This window comes from Elephas maximus, chromosome 22 (genome assembly GCF_024166365.1).
Source record: "Elephas maximus indicus isolate mEleMax1 chromosome 22, mEleMax1 primary haplotype, whole genome shotgun sequence".
Lineage (NCBI taxonomy): Eukaryota > Metazoa > Chordata > Mammalia > Proboscidea > Elephantidae > Elephas > Elephas maximus.
This window is the reverse complement of record NC_064840.1, coordinates 18,919,360-18,940,974: the sequence shown is the minus strand read 5'-3', so window position 1 is coordinate 18,940,974 and position 21,615 is coordinate 18,919,360. Positions and strand designations below refer to the sequence as shown.

At 44.7% G+C, this 21,615-nt stretch overlaps 1 protein-coding gene across 7 annotated transcripts in view; it reads left to right on the top strand.

Annotated features, from left to right (window-relative positions):
- CMKLR1 (chemerin chemokine-like receptor 1) overlaps nt 1-21,615 on the top strand; it is a 183,961-nt gene that overhangs the window by 95,328 nt on the left and 67,018 nt on the right. For 4 of the 7 annotated variants that reach the window (XM_049865989.1, XM_049865991.1, XM_049865992.1 and 1 more), the window contains one exon: nt 20,840-20,926. The exons of the other annotated variants lie outside the window; for them this stretch is intronic. In XM_049865989.1, coding sequence (XP_049721946.1) covers nt 20,870-20,926 — 57 coding nt within the window. In that variant the 5' untranslated portion in view covers nt 20,840-20,869. The remainder of the gene's footprint in view (nt 1-20,839; nt 20,927-21,615) is intronic. 7 annotated transcript variants of the gene reach the window in all.

The window sequence follows — 21,615 nt, the reverse complement described above, 5'->3', positions numbered from 1 at the left end:
GATGTTGGCTGTTGTTTTGTACAAAAAAAAAAGAGTTGTTTTGTATAGATCCCCTTTATTATGTTCAGGAATTTCTCTTCTATATCTAGTTTTCGAGAGTTTTTATTAGGAATGGGTATTGAACTTTGCCAAATGCCTTTTCTGCATTGATTGAGACGATCATGTGATTTTTAAATTTTATTTTTGGTAGATTACATTGATTGATTCTAATGTTGAACCATCCTTGCATACCTGGTATGAATCCCACTTGGTCGTGGTGCATTATTTTTTTGAGATGATGCTGAATTCTATTGGCTAGAATTTTGTTGAGAATTTTTGCATCTATATTCATGAGGGATATTGGTCTATAATTTTCTTTTCTTGTGGTGTCTTTGCCTGGTTTTGGCATCAGAGTTATGCTGGCTTCGTGGAATGAATTCAGAAGTACGCCTTCCTTTTCTATGTTCTGAAATGGTTTGAGTAGTACTGGTGTAAGCTCTCCTCTGAATGTTTGATAGAATTCTCCAGCGAAGCCATATGGGCCTGGGCCTTTTTGTGTTGGGAGGGTTTTTTTTTTTATTATTATTATTACCTTTTCAATCTCTTCTCTTGTTATGGGTCTGTTCAGATTTTCAACTTCAGTTTGTGTTAATTTGGGTGGTCGTGTGTTTCTAGAAATTTGTCTGTTTCCTCTAGGTTTTCAAATTTGTGGGAGTGTGTGTAGTTTTTCATAACACTCTGTTATGATCCTTTTTATTTCAGTTGGGTTTGTTGTAATGTTCCCCATTTCATTTCTTATTCGAGTTATTTACATCCTCTCCTGTTTTTCTTTTGTCAGTTTGGTCAATGGCTGCGTTTTGGCGGTAGATTGCCAGGTCTTTCTTCCAAAGCACCTCTGGGTGGACTCAAACTGCCAGCCTTTTGGTTAGCAGCCGAGCATGTTAACTGTCTGCACTATCTGCTTTAAAAGTCCTAAGGAAAACAAAGAAAGCTTAACCCACAATGCTTAGTTTTGGGCAGGAAGCCTCCTCCTCCCATTTCAGGTCAACTCAACTCTGTGGGAAGTTACTCTGATGTTTCCAATACTAAGCTAAGTCATTCTTCTAGGGCTATATCTGAAATATATCAGGAGATTAAATTGCAGCCCAGGAGGGAGTGAGGAGCCTGAGAACTGCGGCAGGGCTGGGAAGTCAGCTAGAGGTGATCCTTCTTATTTGAATGTATATGAAGCAAGAGGCTGTACAGTCAAGGCAGGAAGAGGAGGGGAGGCCAGGGGAGGGAGAGCAGTGGAGGCTTGAGCCTTCTTTTTGCAGACAGTACCTGGATGGCTTGGCACCAACTACATGAAATGATGAGGGCACTAGCATGACAGGGACCTTACCCCTGGCAGAAACCATGAACCGGTTCCTAAAATAGGAACACAAAACTGGTTGACATAACAGCATCCAATTCCAGCAGATGCAATTCACAGAGACTTTGTTTCAACTTAACAGACATTTCCTGAGTACCTACTGTGTGCTGAGCACTGTGGGAGTTAAGAGAGGAAGGGCTACACATGGTTAAGAGAGAGGGTTCTGGAGCCAGACTGTCCAGGTCTGACTCCCGCCTCTACCACTTACTAGCCACGTGACCTTGGGTAAGTCACTTCACCGAGCCTCAGTTTTCTCATCTGTGAAGTGGGGATAATAGTAGCACTCACATCATAGGGTTGTCTTGAGGATCAAATGAGTTAATGCTCATCAAGAACTTAGCATGGTGCAAGCTCGGAGTACCTGCTCAGTAAGTACTGCCATTGTTGCTATTAAGATGTAACGGGAATGAATGTCCCTGGTGTTATACAAATGGGACCTCATCAACAGTAACGTGCAAATTACAATGGTTCTCAGCCCCCACTTGCAGGACCTCCACTAGGGGTTGAGTCGGCTTCCCCTACTGATGGATGTTGGGCGTGGCGATGTGACTTGCTCTGGCCAATGGAATGAGGGCAATTCCGAGCCTAGGCCTAGAAGGCTCCTCACAGGTTTCCTCTTACCCCCCTCTTGAGCTTTTGCCATCTCCATGAAAAGAATATGCCCCGATTATTTTTAGTCTAAAACCCATTCCCTTCAGGTCAATTCCGACTCATAGTGACCCTAAAGGACAGGGTAGAACCCTCCTATAGGGTTTTCAAGGCTAAAATCTTTATGGAAGCAGACCGCCACATTTTTCTTCCACGGAGCAGCTGGTGGGTTTGAACCACTGGCATTTCAGTCAGCAGCCAAGCACTTAAATACTGCACCACCAGGGCTCCTATCACTAGTCTAGGTAGGATTAAAGACACACGGAGCAGGTTCAGATCCATCCAACAGTTTATAGCCAAGCCCATCCCCATCAGCCGACCGTCTCCCCACAAATCTGCAAATGTATGAGCAAAAATAAATGACCGTGGTTTGAAGCCACTGAGTCTTGGGGGCGGTTTGTTAGGCAGCAATATGATGTCAAAACTGAGTGATACAAAAGGCGTTTGTGTTTGTTTTACTAGAAAAAACACCATTTCCCCCTCCTAAGCCCCGAGCCCTACAAGCCCCGAGCCGAGGAGGCACTGTAGAAAGAGGTTCCACGTTGATATTGTCGTTAGCAAACCACTGGGGGCTCTGGGAAGTGTGTGCCCAGGCAGAGAAGCATGGAGCTGGGCAGAAGGTTTGAAGAATTGCGAATGCTGTGAGCATGTGTAAGGGACCACTGTAATCATTACTTTTCTGCTATACATCTGGGATCAGGCCCAAGTGCTCGTCAGCTGCCCTGGTTCCAGCAGATACTTCTACCAAAATCTCACCTCAGGGGACTTCCCGCAGACCCCTGGAAGGGGGCGTTCAGGTCTGGATTGGGGAGACAGCCCCCGCAGCCTCCATGCCTCTAGCTTGCACATGTGGGTGCCAATGAGACAACCGAGGGTGCCAGATGCTCCAAACACAGAGACAGCTGCCGGCCTTGGGACCATGTGGAAATCCTGTAAGGAATGTTCAGGGCTGACAGATTGCTGTCCCACCCACTGGCTGCCACTGATTTGGGGATGGATCCTGGGCCTTGCAAAGACAGGAAAATAACTACCCAGTTGCTCACTCTAATAACATTACTGGTCTGAGACGGGGGTTCAGGAATTAGCATTCTGCTACTCACTAGGCATGTGATTTGGGGGGGTAAGTCTGAGCCTCAGTGTTCCCATCTGTCCAGTGGCCACAATACCTCTTATGTTTATCTTGTTGACGAATGAGAATGAGCCGAGCTCATCCCCAGCTCAGAGACTTTGCTCTTGAGGTACCCTCTGTCTGGTGTAGTCTGCCCCCAGGTTTTGCATGGCTGGCAATGTCTCGTCATTGTGGTCATAGCTCCAACAACACCTCCTCAGTGAGCTGACGCTGACTGCTCACCCTAAGCTGCCCAAGTGTGAACCCACCCCCCTGTTTTATTTCCCTTTTAGCACTTATCGAGAAGGCCCGAGTACACAGATGGTGAGGCACTCTTCTAACCAAAAGATTGGCAGGTCAAATTTGCCCATAGGAGCCTTGGAAGAAAGTCCGGGTGATTTACTTCCAAAAGATCACAGCCGTTGAAAACCCTATGGGGCACAGTTCTACTCTGATGCACATGGGGCTGCCATGGGCTGGAATCAACTCAATGACAACATTTTTTTTCTTTTAAAGCACTTATCTCCATCTCAATTTATCTTACGTGCTTTTGTGTTTATTGCTTGTCTACTCCCATTGACCACTCAATGGCACACAGCACAGGGCCTGGCAAATGGTAGCTGCTCAGTTAATCTTTTTTGAATGGATGAAATAGAGGGAAAGATAGCTACAATGTGTCCAATGCATAGTAGGCATGCTGTGAACATATATATACTTAAATACATATATACATGGGTTGCTGTGAGTTGAATCAACTCGACAGCAACAGGTTTATGTACAGGTAGGCCCCGATTTACAACGTACTCAAGTTATGACAAACCATACTTAACAACTGTCCATTTTTTTTTTTTACATCTTATCGTTAGTAATAAATACTGCATACAGTATTTCAGCGTGTTTTTTGCTGATGTTATCATTCTCATGCTAATCCCCCAAAACAAATAAAATTTGTAAAGATACTGGTAATAAAAGGCAATAATAATGAAAACTTAAAAAAAAAAAAAAAGTATTCACCTTACATCAGAACTGACTCACAACCAAGTTGTCAGAATGGAGCACCATCGTAAGTCGTGGACTATCTGTGTGTGTATATATATATATTTTTTTTTTTTAATGGAAACTAATGCACACGCTATACATTTTTGCCAACACACAACCCCCTCGCATGTTATTTTCTTAAGTATGCTTTGCACATTATATGTGTGGGCATGTTATTTACATGGGTGTGTTATTTGTGAAAATATGGTGTGTGTGTGTGTGTGTGTGTAGTCCCTGACTTACGATGGATGTGTTTATATATATAAGTTTTGTAAATATCACGCCAACATAAATAAAGTGACCATGCACCTAATATGCGTAGCAAGCTTTAGGAAAATAATGCTTGCAGGGGTTGCACAGTTGACAAAAAAGTATGTGTTATTTTGCATAAAATACAATATATATGTATATATATACTTTTTTTTTCTTTTTCTTCCTCTCATCTGATACAGGCCAGAGAATCTGATGGCTTTAGGCTTAAAATAACTGGAAATAACTTTTAATTTTTCTGGTAATTATTTCATTCTCTATTTCAGAGGTTACAGACTGGCAGCCTGCACTGCATGTGGGGCTTTCAGGCATATTTTGGTGGGTGGCATGGTGTTTTGATACAATTTGAGCCAATTTCCATAAATCACATAGTTTCGTATTTAAAGAAACCACATTTTTAGACATTCTTAAAAAAAAAAAAGGAAGAGCTGGTAAAGCCGGGTCTGACTTTCTGCGTGGCAAGGAAGGACAGGAACAGAGGAGCCGCCACCCCGTTAGGTCAGGGCACCAAGCCTCCACTTTGCCCCAGTCCCCTCCATTCCGTGTACTAAGCCCTGCCCAGTCCACCCATCGCTGTGACCTGCAAGCATTTGAGCCTCCCCATCCATTCCCCTCTGGCCCTGCTGAATGGGTCAGGGCTGACCCCACAGTCCTTTCCCCTTCCCCTTTAGCCGTGGGCTGCTCCCCAAGAATCCACCATCCTGAGAATCAGCCCCAAAGACCTCTTCGCTTCCACTTCTCACCCCATCCATCCCTCGCCCTTGGAGCACAGATTTGAAAACACACACAATTGATTTGCCAAGAACGGGTGATTAATTAGAAAGGAACACTCATTGCATGAGGCAGCGGGAGAACGTTTTGATCTCTGCGGAGCCTCTTGAATTTCTCTGCCTTTGTTCTGGCCCCAGATGGGGGACACGTTAGACAGCGGGGGCTGCTGGGAGCAGATGGTTTGCTATTTATGACAACCACCCAGCCAAGGCCCCCTCTTCCCAGGCCTTCTCTTTCTTCTTGCAATCTGCCCCGTGCGCTGGAAGGGGGGCTGTCATGGGATTTTGGAGCCTGGGGAATGCAGGCCTACACCTGGCCAGCTGCAAGGGTGCATTTTGTTCTCTCCAGACACTTTGTCATCACCTTGAGGGGATGCTCAGGATCGTCGGAGTGGGGTAGAAGTGGTGGGGGAGAAGTTGCTGGGATCTGAGAGGTTCCTTTTAGGACTTACCCAGGTGTGGTTGTCGGCCTAGCAGACTCTGGAGAACCTGGGACCCCATCCCAGACCTACTGATTCCAAATCTGCCTTTTAACAGGCTCTCCAAGCCATGCGTATAAACATTCAGCTTAAGAAGTAAAAGAAGCGAGCACTTTTCATCTTTCTGTTGGCTCAAGCACATTCATTGAGTGTTGTAAGGCCTTTGTTAAGAAACGAAAGCAACAATGGCTAAGTTTTCAATGGCTGAGTTTTTGCAAGTAGATCTCCAGGGGCTTTCTTCCAAGGTACTTCCGAGTAGACTGGAACTTCTGACCTTTCAGTTAACAGCCAAGTACTTAAATGTTTGTATTACCCAGGAGTCCTTTTAAATAACTGTGGAATCTAATTCTCACCAGCCCCAACCCTGCCCTCAGACCAATCCTGGCACATAGTAGGTGCTCAGTACATTTCTGTAGACAGCCTGATTTGAATCCCTCCTTAGGGCTAGGTTCCCCTGGGTGCTTCTCTGCCAAGGCTGCACACTGGAATCCCCTGGGGAGCTTTAAACATTATTGACCCCAGGGCCTACCCCTAGAGATTCTGATATAATTGGGTGTGGCCTGGGCACAGAGACTTCAACATTCTTCAAGTGTACAATTCTGTGACATTAGTTACAGTTCCTCATCCAGGGCTGAAGACCACTGCTCTAACCATGGTGCTTATGATGACGGTTCTGAGTGGTCAAAATTATTCTTCAAAATCTCATGGGGAGGCTGATGGAGTCCCACGCACCATCTCTGATTTTCTGCAATGTTGGGCATTTGGGTGGTTGTTTCCTTTTTTGAAGAATGGGTACCATCACTGGCTTGCATTTAGGGGCCAAGACATGTGAAAATATGTGTCTTTGAATCCAAGGATGGTACTCTCAGGATGAGATGCTCAAATTAAGGGGGGCTTGTGGAAATGAGATCACATCACCCACCCGTCCCGAGGCTCTCTGGGGCAAAGGTTCATGTGGGATCAGCTGCCCTTTTACATGCCAGTTGCCATCCAGTTGTTGCAACCCCACACACAACTGAATGAAACGCTGACCCATCCTGCACCATCCCCACAATTGGTTGCAGATTGGACCATTGTGATCCATAGGGTTTTCACTGACTGAGTTTTGGACGTAGGTCACCAGGCCTTTCTTCCTAGTCCATCTAAGTCTGGAAGCTCCACTGAAACCAGTTCAGCATCATAGCCACACGCAAGCCTCCACTGACAGGTGGGTGATGGCTGCGTGTGACGTGCATCGGCCGGGAATCGAAGCCAGGTCTCCCGCATGGAAGGTGAGAATTCCACCACTGAACCACCAATGACCTCATCTACCTTACCTACCCGTTGCAGTCATTCTGATTGCGATGCATAGCCACCCTAAAGGACAGAGTAGAACTGCCCCCATAGAGTTTCCAGGGGGCGCCAGGTGGATTCAAACTGCCAACCTTATGCTTAGCAGCCGTAGCTCTTAACAATTATGCCACCAGGGTTTCCCTATCTTACCTAGTTAATTGCTATTCTTGCATTGGATTTGAACAAAACTGTCACTTCCTCCAGGAAGCCTTCTCCAACCACCCCCAGGCTAGGCAATTTCCTTTGTTTTGTGTTTTCAAAGAATGGGGCTCTCTTCAGAGCCCAGTTGGTAGTTTTGCACTCAGGCTTTCGAGGCTGTGCTGAGTGTCTGGTGCTCCCTCTGGACTGTAAACTGTCTGGGGATAGGGATCAGGCCTGTCTGGTCCCTTGGGCACATAACAGGGGCTCAATAAAAATGGCAATGAATGAGTGAATGATTGAATGACTGAGTGAATGAATGACTGAAGGCGCCACAATTGGGGGAGGGGTTCTTCCTTACCACCTGGCTTTTATGAAGACGAGATTTATTCAATTTTCACAAGACGTTTGATCTACCCTGCAGAGTGCGGCAATGCCTAATTGTGTTTTTTAGGTCTATAATTTTCCAATAATTAGACTTACAGGCACATATGTCTTGTGGTTCGAATATGATTCTTTTATACTTCTGTTGGTAAAGTAACTGCGTATGTAAGCCCTCAGAGTGTGCCTTAATGGTGAGGGACCACTGTGAACGCCTGCTATTTAGGTAACTCACAGTATACTATCAGGACAATGTAATTACATGGCTGGGTTATTTTTAATTTCATGGGGCAGCATTCCTCAAGCTTCCGTCATTCCAGTGCCACCTTCTTGATTTTTTTGCTCCATTTTTATACCACCTCAATGCTGTCATGGATTTAATATTCTTCTTTAAATCTGATCATTAAAAATCTCATCAAATACACTCATTAAAAGATGTATCAGTAAATGTAGCTCAAAAGGACACTTTATATGACCACAGTAAATAGAAAGGCAGTTATCACTGTTTTCCGATAGAAGGTAACCATAAAATACCCCTGACAGAGACAATGAAACTTAAACAATGTTATTAAATGTTAAGAAATGATGAAGTAAAAGAACTGAACAGAAGATGTCAAAGGGCTGCTCTAGAAGACGAAGTAAAGTATTATAATGACATGTGCAAAGACCCGGAGTTAGAAAAGCAAAAGGGAAGAACGCGCTTGGTGTTTCTCAGGCTGAAAGAACCGAAGAAAAAAATTCAAGCCTCGAGTTCCAATAGTGAAGGAGTCTATCGGAATATATTAAACGATGCAGGAAGCATCAAAAGAAGATGGAAGGAATATACAGAGTCATTATACCGAAAAGAATTAGTTGATGTTCAACCATTTCAGGAGGTAGCATATGATCAGGAACCGATGGTACCAAAGGAAGAAGTCCAAGCTGCTCTGAAGGCTTTGGTGAAAAACAAAACTCAAGGAATTGACGGAATATCAATTGAGATGTTTCAAAAAAACGAATGCAGTGCTGGAAGTGTTCACTCGTCTATGCCAAGAATTTTGGAAGACAGTTACCTGGCCAACTGACTGGAAGAGATCCATATTTATGTCTATTCGCAAGAAAAGGTGATCCAACCGAATGTGGAAATTATAGAACAGTATCATTAATATCACAAGCAAGCAAAATTTTGCTGAAGATCATTTAAAAGCAGCTGCAGCAGTGTATTGAGAGGGAACTGCCAGAAATTCAGGCCGGTTTCAGAAGAGGACATGGAACCAGGGATATCATTGCTGATGTCAGATGGATCCTGGCTGAAAGCAGAGAATACCAGAAGGATGTTTACCTGTGTTTTATTGACTATGCAAAGGCATTCGACGGTGTGGATCATAACAAATTATGGATAACATTGCAAAGAATGGGAATTCCAGAACACTTAATTGTGCTCTTGAGGAGCCAGTATGTAGATCAAGAGGCAGTTGTTCGGACAGAACAAGGGGATACTGAGTGGTTTAAAGTCAGGAAAGGTGTGCACCAGGGTTGTATTCTTTCACCATACCTACTCAATCTGTATGCGGAGCAAATAATCCGAGAAGCTGAACTGTATGAAGAAGAATGGGGCGTCAGGATTGGAGGAAGACTCATTAACAACCTGAGTTATGCAGATGACACAGGCTTGCTTGCTGAAAGTGAAGAGGACTTGAAGCACTTACTGATGAAGATGAAAGACCACAGCCTTCAGTATGCATTACACTTCAACATAAAGAAATCAAAAATCCTCACAAGTGGACCAATGAGCAACATCATGATAAACGGAGAAAAGATTGAAGTTGTCAAGGATTTCATTTTACTTGGATTCACAATCAACACCTACGGAAGCAGCAGTAAAGAAATCAAAAGATACATTGCATTGGGCAAATCTGCTGCAAAGGACCTCTTTAAAGTGTTGAAAAGCAAAGATGTCAGCTTGAAGACTAAGGTGCGCCTGACTCAAGCCATGGTATTTTCAATCGCATAATATCCATGTGAAAGCTAGGCAATGATTAAGGAAGACTGAAGAAGAATTGATGCCTTTGAATTGTGGTGCTGGCGAAGAATGTTGAATATACCATGGACTGCCAAAAGAATGAACAAATCTGTCTCGGAAGAAGTACAGCCAGAGTGCTCCCTAGAAGCAAGGATGGCGAGACTGCGTCTTTCATACTTTGGACTTGTTGTCAGGAGGGATCAGTCCCTGGAGAAGGATATCATGCTTGGTAAAGTACCGAGTCAGCGGAAAGGAGGAAGACCCTCAATGAGAGGGATTGATACAGTGGCTGCAACAATGGGCTAAAGCATAACAACAATTGTTAAGGATGGCACAGGACCAGAAGTGTTTGATTCTGTGGCACATAGGGTTGCTACAAGTTGGAACCGACTCAATGGCACCCAACAACAAAAACAACAGATACTGTTACCTGCCTAAGACCCTGAGCCCAAGATCTGCTCTTTTCTTTGTTATAAAGGGAGATTGGCACATGATGGAGAAGGTGTAAAAGACCTGTTAGCACCAAATGGAGACCTTCTCCTAGTTGTAACTAGAAGGACTGAGAAAGAATTGGAAAGAAAATAACTTTCCCATGTCGAGATTCAATATCGGTTTTGTGTCTTGTTCACATTACAGGGTATTGTTTTACCATATAAGTTCACGTATATGATCTCATTGTTCTCTGAAAAAGTCAATAGGTTTTATATTTTAGCATCAAGTTCACTGCAACTTATTTTGTTTTTCTCTCGTTCTTTCTTAGGGCCAGATCAAAAGGGTTGGAATTGGGTGAGTCTTGAGGCCTTTTGCTTTGCTTAAACTGTCAAGTTCAAAACCACTGACAAATCATAGGAACGTTTGATGTCTAAATGACCACAGTTAGTTTGAACTCTGGCTTTACCTCTGACCTTGGGCAAAGCACTTCCTTTCTCTAAGCCTACATTTTCTCAGCTGTAAAATGTGGATAATAGCATCAGGCTCACAAGGTTGCCATGAGGTTGATAAAGAAGTAATGTATGTGAATTCCCCAGTCACATGACAGGTGCTTAGTAATTGCTAGTTAGTGTTAGTCCCATGAGCTTTGAGAGAGCAGGACAGTGTCTGTCTTACTGCCCTGTCACCAGTGTTTGCCACCTGGTCAATAAATAGCCTCACATTCAACCAGATCCAGGTGCACAGGGTGAGGAATGCTCATTGCACTCTGGGCCAGCCTTCTTCTCGGGTCTTCTCCTAACGGATGGGTTGGAGAAATTAGACATAGCATTTGGGGACAGAACAGTCCTTTAGCTTCTGGTGGGGGGGGTGGGGCAGCAGTGGTGGAACCACGCTGGGCAGTCAGTGTAAAGGGCATGAAACTGTTCCATGAATGGTAGAAACAAAGGCAGAAGACATGAGACGAGACTCATACATCATCAGAATGAGAAGGCCTCAGTGCCCTCATTTTATAGAGAGGGAAACTGAGGACTGGAGAGAGAAGGTGGCTTGACTAAGAGCATCCAGCCAATTGATAGCAACGCGGGGGCTTAAACTCATGTCTCCCGATGGCCAGACTAGAGCACTGTCCTCATATCATGTCCAGTCCTTATTTGCCTCCTCCAGCTGTTGTCACATAGGATCATCTACTTGCTTGTCTTCCCAGAACTTTGCAAAACCTCTGGCGTCATCTCCCCTCTGGGAATATAAGCCAGTGTTCTCCACCAGCACCTGCAGATGCAAAGATGCTGGGAGCCTCCTCGTTGCACGTGTCATCCCACTCAGGGCCCAGCTGTGATCCAGGAGCTGAGGTCATCATGTGCTCACTAAGGGAGGACAGTGCCAAGCTGCCTCCAGAAAAACATTTCTTGATGTCTTCACTCTGGGGTCTCGTCTGTTGGACTAAAAACTGTTTAATATTACACAACACTCTTTAAGAACAGGAAAAAGGAGAAAAATCACCAAGAAGAAAAAACAAAACAAGACAAAAAACAGTTGCAATCTTACTACCTAGAGACAACCACCTAGAGATGATCAGCTGATACCTTGGCACATTTCCTTCCAGTCTTTTTTCTCTGCATATATAAGTATTTTCCTTTTCACCAATGCTTAGTAGACTCATATTCTGCATGTCATTATGTTTTCGTTGGATGCCATCCAGTTGACTCCAACTCATCTTGACCCCACATGACAGAGTAGAATTGCCCCATTGGGTGTTCTAGGCTGTGATCTTTACAGAAGCAGGTCACCTAGGTCTTTCTCCTGCAGAGCAGTTGGTTTGAACTGCCAACCTTTTGCTTCACAGCCTAGAACTTAACCTTTGCACCACAAGGGCTCCTTCACACCCTGTGTACAGAGCTCTATACCTGATTTCCCCCATTTACCATTATGTCAAGAAGCCTTGGTAGCTGCTAACCAAAAGGTTGGCAGTTTGAACCCACCAGTGGCTCCGTGGCAGGAAGGACCTGGCAATCTGCCCCTGTAAAGATTACAGCTTAGGAAACCCTATGGAGCAGTTCTACTCTGTCCTATAGGGTTGCTGTGAGTTGGAATTGACTCAACAGCACACAACAACGACTACCATTATGTTATGACCATTTTCCCATATTACTTTACTTTTTTTTCCTGGAGCATCAGTTTTATTCAAGAATTTGGAGGGAAATTATTTTGTATATACATAAATTTTCTACATGTCAAAAATGAAATGGAATGCTTGAAGATCAATATCCTAGGCATTAGTGAGTTGAAATGGACTGGGTGTTATTGGCCATTTTGAATTGGACAATCATATGATCTACTATGCCGGAAATGACAAATTGAAGAGGAATGATGTCACGTTCATTGTCAAAAAGAAGATTTCAAGATCTATCCTGAAATACGCTGTTGCCAGGGATAGGATAACATCCATACGCCTACAAGGAAGACCAGTTAATACGACTATTATTCAAATTTACACACAACAGCCAAAGATGAAGAGAGTAAAGATTTTTACTAACTTCTGCAGTCTGAAATTGATCAAACTTGCAATCAGGATGCATTGATAATTACTGGTGATTGGAATGTGAAAGTTGGAAGCAAAGAAGGATTGGTAGTTGGAAAATATGGCCTTGGTGGTAGAAATGATGCCAGAGATTGCATGATAGAATTTTGCAAGACCAATGACTTATTCATTGCAAATGCTTTTTTCAACAACATAAACGGCGACTATACATGTGGATCTCCCCCCTAGATGGAATATGCAGGAATCAAATTGACTACATCTGTGGAAAGAGATGATGGAGAAGCTCAATATCATCAGTCAGAACAAGGCCAGAGGCTAACTGCAGAACAGACCATCAATTGCTCATATGCGAGTTCAAGCTGAAGCTCAAGAAAATTAAAACGAGTCCACAAGAGCCAAAGTACGAGCTGAACTTAGAGACCATCTGTCATGGATTGAATTGTGTCCCCCCAAAATATCTGTCAACTTGGCTAAGTCATGATTCCCTCGTATGACTGTCTACCATTTTATCTTCTGATGTGATTTCCCTATGTGTTGTAAATCCTATCACTATGATGTAATAAGATGGATTAGTGGCAGTTATACTGATGAGGTCTACAAGATTAGACAGTATCTTAAGCCAATCTCTTATGAGATATAAAAAAGGGAAGCAAGCAGAGAGACATGGGACCTCATACCACCAAGAAAACAGTGTTGGGAGCAGAGCACGTCCTTTGGACCTGAGGTTCCTGTGCTGAGATGCTCCCAGACCAAGGGAAGACTGATGGCCAGGAGCTTCCTCCAGAGCTGACAGAGAGAGAAAGCCTTCCCCTGAATTTGGACTTATAGCCTACTTGACTGTGAGAGAATAAATTTCTCTTTGTTAAAGCCATCCACTTGTGGTATTTCTGTTATAGCGGCACTAGATGACTAAGACACCATCTCAAGAATAGATGTGATGCATTGAACACTAATGACTGAAGACCAGATGAGTTGTGGGATGACATCAAGGACATCACACATGAAGAAAGCAAAAGATCGTTAAAAAGACAGAAAAGAAAAAACAGACCAAAAGTGATGTAAGAAGAGACTCTGAAACTTGCTCTTGAACACAGAGTAGCTAAAGCGAACAGAATAAATGATGAAGTAAAAGAGCTGAACAGAAAATCTCAAAGGGCAGCTTGAGAAGACAAAGTAAAGAACTACAATGAAACGTGCAAAGAGCTGGAGATAGAAAGTCAAAAGAGAAGAACACGCTCAGCATTTCTCAAGCTAAAAGAATTGAAGAAAAAATTCAAGCCTTGAGTCGCAATATTGAAGGATTCTATACTCTGTCCTATAGGGTCGCTATGAGTCGGAATCCACTCGACGGCACTGGGTTACTGGGTTTATGGGCAAAAAATTGAACCACGCAGGAAGCATCAAAAGAAGATGGAAAGAATACAGGGTCACTGTATCAAAAATCGTTGATCAACGTTCAACCATTTCAGGAGGTAGCATATGATCAAGAACTGTTGGTGCTGAAGGTAGAAGTCCAAGCCACGCTGAAGGCATTGGTGAAAAACAAGGCTCCAGGAACTGACCGAATACCGATTGAGATGTTTCAACAAAAGGATGCACTGCTGGAGGTGCTCACTCATCTATGCCAAGAAATTTGGAAGACAACTGCCTGGCCAACTGACTGAAGAGATCCACATCTGTACCCATTTCAAAGACAGGTGATCCAAAGGAATGTGGAAATTATTGAACAATATCATTAATATCACACACAAGTAAAATTTTGCTGACGATCATTCAAAAGCAGCTGCAGCAATACATCCACAGGGAACTGCCAGAAATTCAAGCTGGATTCAGAAAAGGGCATGGAACAAGGGATATCATTGCTGATGTCAGATGGATCCTGGCTGAAAGCAGAGAATACCAGAAAGATGTTTACCTGTGTTTCATTGACTATGCAAATGCGTTCGATTGTGTGGATCATAACAAATTATGTATAACATTGCAAAGAATGGGAATTTCAGAACACTAATTTGTGCTGACGCGGAACCTGTACATAGGCCAAGGGGCAGTTGTTCGAACAGAACAAGGGGATACTGCATGGGTTAAAATCAGTAAAGGTGTGTGTCAGGGCTTTATCCTTTCACCATACTTATTCAATCTGTGTGCTGAGCAAATAATCTGAGAAGCTGGACTCTCGTCATCAAGCCACTTGGACTTTACTGGCCTTGGTGACCTCAAATCAAGACAGGAGGCTGTGGGTTGCCGAGCCTACCTTGGTCTTTTTTTTAAATGGCGGTAAATATATATGTAATAAAATATTTGCCATTCCAACAATCTTCACATGTAGTTTAGTGACATTTATTATGGTCATGTTCAACCATCACCCTCATCGGTTCCCCAATTTTTCCTTCAACCTCAGCAGAAGCTCAGTGCCCCCTAAGCACTGAATCTTCCTTCCCCACTCCCTTCTGCTCATAAACCTTGGTCAGTATACATTTGCCCATTCTAGATATTCTATATAAGTGGGACCATACGATCTTTGTCCTTTTGCGACTGACTTATTTCATCAGCATAATGTTTTTAAGGTTCCTATGGTAGCATCTGGAAACCCTGGTGGCATAGTGGTTAAGCGCTACGGCTGCTAACCAAAGGGTCAGCAGTTCGAATCCGCCAGGCTCTCCTTGGAAACTCTATGGGGCAGTTCTACTCTGTCCTATAGGGTCGCTATGAGTCGGAATCGACTCAAGGGCACTGGGTTCTGGGTATGGTGGCATCTATCAGGGCTTCATTTCTCTTTATGGCCGAATAATATTCCATGGTATGTATGTACCATATTTTGTTTATCCATTCATCTGTTGGTGGACGTTTAGGCTGTTTTCACCTTTTGGCTGTTGTGAATAGTGCTGCAATGAACGTCGGTGTACATGTGCTTGTTTGTGTTCCTGCTTTCAATTCTTTGGGGGTACTGTATGTACCTAGGAGTTGAATTGCCAGATCATATGGTAATTCTATATTTAACTTTTTGAGGAACTGTCAATCTGTTTTCTACAGAGACTGCATGCACCATTTTACAATCCCACCGGCAATGAAGGAGGGTTCCTATTTCTCCATGTGCTCACTGACACCTGTTGTTTTTTGTTTTTTCAATCATTGTCAAACTAATGGGGGCTGAAGTCCAGCCTGGTCTTTTAGATGACATCAGGGCCCAGGCTGGGCTTTGGGAACAAATATACATACTATATACTGCTTCCAACAGTGGAAACTAAGGCGGACATCTATGGGCATAGAACCAAGCCTAGGAGCGTGACCACTAAATCCTAAAGATCTGGGAGGTCCATGATTAGTTTTTTCCACAGCTCACCACACAACCAAAATCCCATGAAGTCCAGGAGAAAGGGCAGCTTCTTCTGCCTGCCCCTGAAAGGAGCGAATCTGACCAGAGATGGGGTGAATAATTCGTGGGTTTGTTTTGCTGAATTCTAGATGAACTCTTGGGTTCCCCACTTCCCTTCTCTCTACCCCAACATCACACAAAAGGTGTGTGAAAGTGTATTGAGCCAGGAGGCAGCCAGCTGCTTCAGAACAGGCAATCAAGCAGTGCAAAGAGAAATCTTATTTATGAATGCTCCATGGCTTGGTTCCCTGGAGTGGGGGCTGTTTGAGAATAGGCAAGCCTGAGAAAATGGCAGGGGATGTTGATTTTGATGTGGGCTGGCTCCTCAAATGCTTATGTTCCTGCAATTATGGCCCTCTCATGGGTCATGGTCTCCTTTGAGAAGCCACGGAAGCTATGGACTCTTCCCCACACACCGTTGTAAACAATTTGTGGAGGCTTTTGGCCCATTGGCACCCAACCATGGATTGCTAAGGGGATCCTGGAAAGCAGATTTTAATTTGTGTAATCCGTTGAGAGAGATGAAACGTATATGCACTCAAATTACTGCTGTTAAAGAAGGCCATAGAGTCCCTGGTGGTGTAAACGGTCAAGCGCTTGACTACTAGCTGAAAGGTTGGAGGTTCAAACCTACCCAGAGGTGCCTCGGAAGACAGGCCTGGCAATCTACTTCTGAAAGGTCATAGCCTTGAGAACCCTATGGAGCGGTTCTACTCTGCGTACAGGAAATCTCCATGAGTCGGAATCGGCTCAACTGCAACTAACAACGACAAAGACAGTCATAATGATAAAAATCAGGGGTTGGCAAACTAAGGCCAGACAGTAAATATTGTAGGTTTTTCGGGCCATAGGTTGTCTGTTGCAAGTACTCAGCTCTGCCGTTGTAGCATGAAAGCAGCCTTAGACAATACATAAATGAATGTACAGGACTGTGTTCTAATAAAACTTTATTTAAAAAGTAGGCAATGGGCAGGATTTGGCCCATGGGTTATAGTTTGCTGGCCCCTGATAATAATAACAGCCAGTATTTAGGAACACTCACCGTGAGCCAGGAGCTGAGTTACCTGCTCATATTATTCCCTTCATTTTACAGATGAGAAACTGGCTTTGAGCAGTTTCATAACTTGCCCAAAGTCACCCAGCTGGCAATTGACCAAGCCTAGGTCCTGACTCAAGCCTTCAGATTTCAGAGAAAGTATTATGGAGAAATAGGCGGCAGGAGATATTACCAAAAACAACAACAACACTAATGTTGTGGTTGTTATGTGTCATCAAGTTAGTTCCGACTCGTAGTGACACTATAGGACAGAGTAGAACTGACCCCCATAGGGTTTCCAAGGAGCAGCTGGTGGATTTGAACTGCCAACCTTTTGGTTAGCAGCTGTAGCGCTTAACCGTTGTGCCACCAGGGCCCCATACAACAATAATAGTAATAACAAGAAACATAAACATTTATTGAGAGTCTGCTGTGTGCCGGGCACTATGTTAATACCAGCTAACATAAATCATTCCCATGTCCCGCCTTACACATACAACTCACTATTATTACCTCCACGAGGCAACCAAGGTACAGAAAAGTTAAGACAATTGCCTTAGGTCACACAGCTGCTAAGTGCGGGGACAGGATTTGAACCCACTCCATGCTCTTAGCCTCCTCCAGTTGCTATCTTGAAGCTCATGAGCTGCAGTAGTATTCCATTTCCATCCCATAGGAGGCCCTGGTCAGTTAGAATGCACTCCTGAATTAGGCTCCTGGGGCCCTACTTGCCCCTATTTGGTACGTTTTACTTGTAGATCGCAGGAGTGTCTTAGGCCTACTGCTGCTATAACAGAAATACCACAAGTGGGTGGTTTTAAACGACAGAAATTTATTTTCTCACAGCTTACTCATTGATGTCAAGTTGATTTCAACTCATAGTGACCCTACAGGACAGAGTAGGACTCCCCCATAGGGTTTCCAAGGCTGTAATCTCTACCCAGGCGGACTGCCACACCTGATTAATTCAAACCACTGACCTTTTGGTTAGCAGCCGAGTGCCTCTCAACTGCGCCACCAGGGCTCCTTTTCTCACAGTTTGAACCAAACCAAACCTGTTGCCGTTTAAGTTTAATCCAATCCATAGTGACCCTGTAGGACAGGGTAGAACTGCCCCATAGGCTTTCCAAGGTTGAGCCCTGGTGGCGTAGTAGTTAAGAGAGCTTGGCTGCTAACTAAAAGGTTGACAGTTCAAATCCATCAGCCACTCCTTGGAAACCCTATGGGGCAGTTCTGCTCTGTCCTGTAGGGTTGCTGTGAGTTGGAATTGACTAGATGGCACCTCACAACAAACAACAGTCTTTAGGAAGCAGACTGCCACATCTTTCGCCCGAGGAGTAACTCATGGGTTTGAACCACTGACCTGTCGGTTAGCAGCACAGTTTTTAACCACTGGGCCCCCAGGGCTCCTTCTCACAGTTTAGGAGGCTAGAAGTCCTCTTAAACTGGTCTTTTCATATCTAGAAGGGGCTGTTTTTATATCTCAAAAGTGGTTAGGTTTACGACACCTTACACTATATGGCCTTGTTAACATAACAAAGAAAACCCTATGTCCAAATAGGATTACATTCACAGATACAGGGGTCAGGACTCCAACACATATTTTGGGGGTGGGGGTGGGGCACCAATCAGTCCATAACAGGGTGGTCCTAGGAGAGGGTCTTGTGTAGCTGGGGTGGGATGCACCATGGGGCCTCCGTGCAGTGGGATTTACCGACAGGTCAGAAAGCATGTTAATATTTACAGAGCTGGTTATGACTGTCCCAGCTGGGTCTCCATAAAGCAGGGCGGTTTCAAAGAGGCAGGACCAGGTCAGAAGGATCCAGAATGGAAGGCCCAGGTGGTGACCAGAAATGCCAGGGGCATCTGGGAGCCTGAGGAGATGCCATTGAGGGGGGACCAAGGCCTGGAACCCCTGGGCAAATGAACATGGTTCCCTGGAGCCAGGCCTTTAGCTCTTCTCAGAGACTAAGTACTCTGTGTGCCTCTGAGTCAGAGGCCCCGACAGGAAAATAAACTTTCTGAACCAAAGCGGGGAGGGGGAAGCTCGCTCTTCAAAAATAGGAAAGGCAGCCCCGTTGCTATGACAAATTCCTCGTGTTGCTCCATGTTTTTAAATTTAAAATAAATTTTTCTTTTTTTGTGACCCACATAAAAAGGTACCTACTGCCTTCTTGTAAAAATACATGGAAAAATCCCTATCATATGCTCAGTTTGGGAGAGGATCAAGATGCTGTGGTATCAGGAGTGTGTGTTTTCAGGTCCTTGAAGGCCGAGGGATCCCTGACATTGGCAGACCCCACCCCACAGCCCGGCAAACTTTAAAATGCCCCTACAGATCTCGTTACAAATATGCGTGGACATTGCCTGTGAAAACAGCGGAAAAGGCTCTCTAATAATTCACATAGTATGGGTGTTTGTGGGGAATAAATAATTCACTGTGTTCTTGCGATTTGCGCTTTTCTATGTCTCATGGCCTGGGCACCTCAAGTCGCAGTGATCTCACTAACATTTGTAGACGTATAGTCAGATGTTTGCTAATTCTGATCTTGCAATCTCCTCTTGGTATTCTGGGGTCAAATCATTTGCATTGTCAGGTTTCAAACATCCCCGTAGGCCCCTGACAAGCTCGTGGATTCCAGGGATTGTACCCCGAAAGCACAAACAGGGTGTGGGCACCAGGCAATCCCTTTGGTCTCAGTTTTCCCGGATGCAAAATGGGAGTGATTCAGGAAAAAAAAAAATGTGTAGCTGGGGCGGGGTACACCTTGAGGCCTGGGGCAGTGGGATTTACCAACTAGTCAGGGCTTCCTGTCAGATGAACATAGCCACAGAGATAGAGAGAGATGAAGGGAGGGAGATGGAGAGAGGGACAGAGATAGAATGATAAAGCAAACGAGACAAATGTAAATAATATGGGTGAAGGCATAAGGGAGTTCTTTGTACCATTCTTGCTTATTTTCTGCAAGCCTGAAATTATATCAGAATGACACGACACCCCTCCCCCGAAAGGGTGATGGTGGATCTACTGGCTTTCGGTCTGTGGTCAAATGGAGCCCAGGAGGGGACCGGGAACCAGGGGTCCGTAGAGTATGGCTTCACGTTCCCCGTCTCCTTCAGCCAAGCAGATCCGTTTTCATATGGTTTCTATTTTGGGGTTCCATATGGATTCTTCCGGAAGAAAGGGATTCTCTGAAGAGAAACCCAGAGCCTTGTAGCCATGAAGGCACTTAGGACTTACTTCCCAGTCTAAGGACCCGAGAGTCTCTGAGTCCATCCATCTCTGAGGCCTTGGGTTTTCCTGAGCAGGAAGAGAAGCTAAGTTACCAATTAGGGACTTGGTGGGGGGTTTGGGGGAGGTGGAGAGCAGTGGGCCAGCATTTGGGCTGGGGCTGGGAGGACAGAGAGTGTGGAGGAAGCAGCAGCCCAGGTGGTGGATTTGAGTCTTGCCACTACTGCTCTGCCAGCACTGAGAATGTGCCAGGTGCACCTCTATGCCCTTTACAGGAATGAATTCCTCTAATTCTCGTGATACTTTGTGAGGCGGGTACTATTATTACCCCTGTGTTACACCTGTCTGTCTGTTTGTTGTACTATGGTGGCTTGCATGTTGCTATGATGCTGGAAACTATGTTTCAAATACCAGCAGGGTCACCCATGGTGGACAGGTTTCAGTAGAGCTTCTAGACTAAGACTAGGAAGAAAGGCCTGGTGATCTATTTCCAAAAATCAGCCAGTTAAAACCCTATGGATCACAAAAGAATATTGTCTGATATGGTGCTGCAAGACGAGCCTCCGAGGTTGGAAGGCACTCAAAATACACAGCGGCCACAACAGTGGACTCCAACGTATCAACCATCATGAAGATGGCACAGGATTGGGCAATATTTTGTTCTATTGCAGATGGGGTCTCTATGAATTGGAGCTGACTCGATGCCAACCAGTAACAACAACAACATGTTACAGATGAAGAAACTGACGGTCAGAGAGGTGAAGGCACTTTCTCAAAGTCACTCATCCATCAAGTGGCCGAGCACACCAGGCACCTAGCTCAGGCGTGTGGTTCTACTTCCTCCATGTTAAGAACAGGGCAAGAACAGGGACTTTGGTGAATGACACAAGGCCAGAGCCAGGAAGGAGGGTGGAGGCAGGGGTGGGGGGAGAGGTGGGAAGAGGGGCTCCCAGGGATGACCACGGGCTATGGCCACCACCACATACTGAGCCCTGTGCCACAAGCCCCAAGCATCATCTCAATGAATCCTCCCAACCAGCGCTGTGAGGTTGGGGTTGTAATCTCCATTCTATAGATGGGCAAGGGGAAGTCCAGAGAGGGTGAGTAACTTGCCCAAGTGCACACAGCAAGAAAGTGGCAGAGCTGGAATTTGAGCTCAGGTCTTTCTAACCTCAAAAGACCGTGCTCTTGACCTCTAGGCTGGGCTTTTACAATGCAGGAGCCCTGGCACTTCAATTTACTCCTAGTAACCAAACACGCATTGCTGTGGAGTTGATTCCAACTCTGTGTGTGTCAGAATAGAACTGCACTCCATTGGATTTTCAGTGACTGTAATCTTAGGGAAGTTGATTGCCAAGGCTTTCTTCCATGGCGCCTCTGGGTTAATTTGAACCACCAACCTTTCAGTTAATAGCCAAGTGAAAACTGTTTGCACCACCCAGGGACC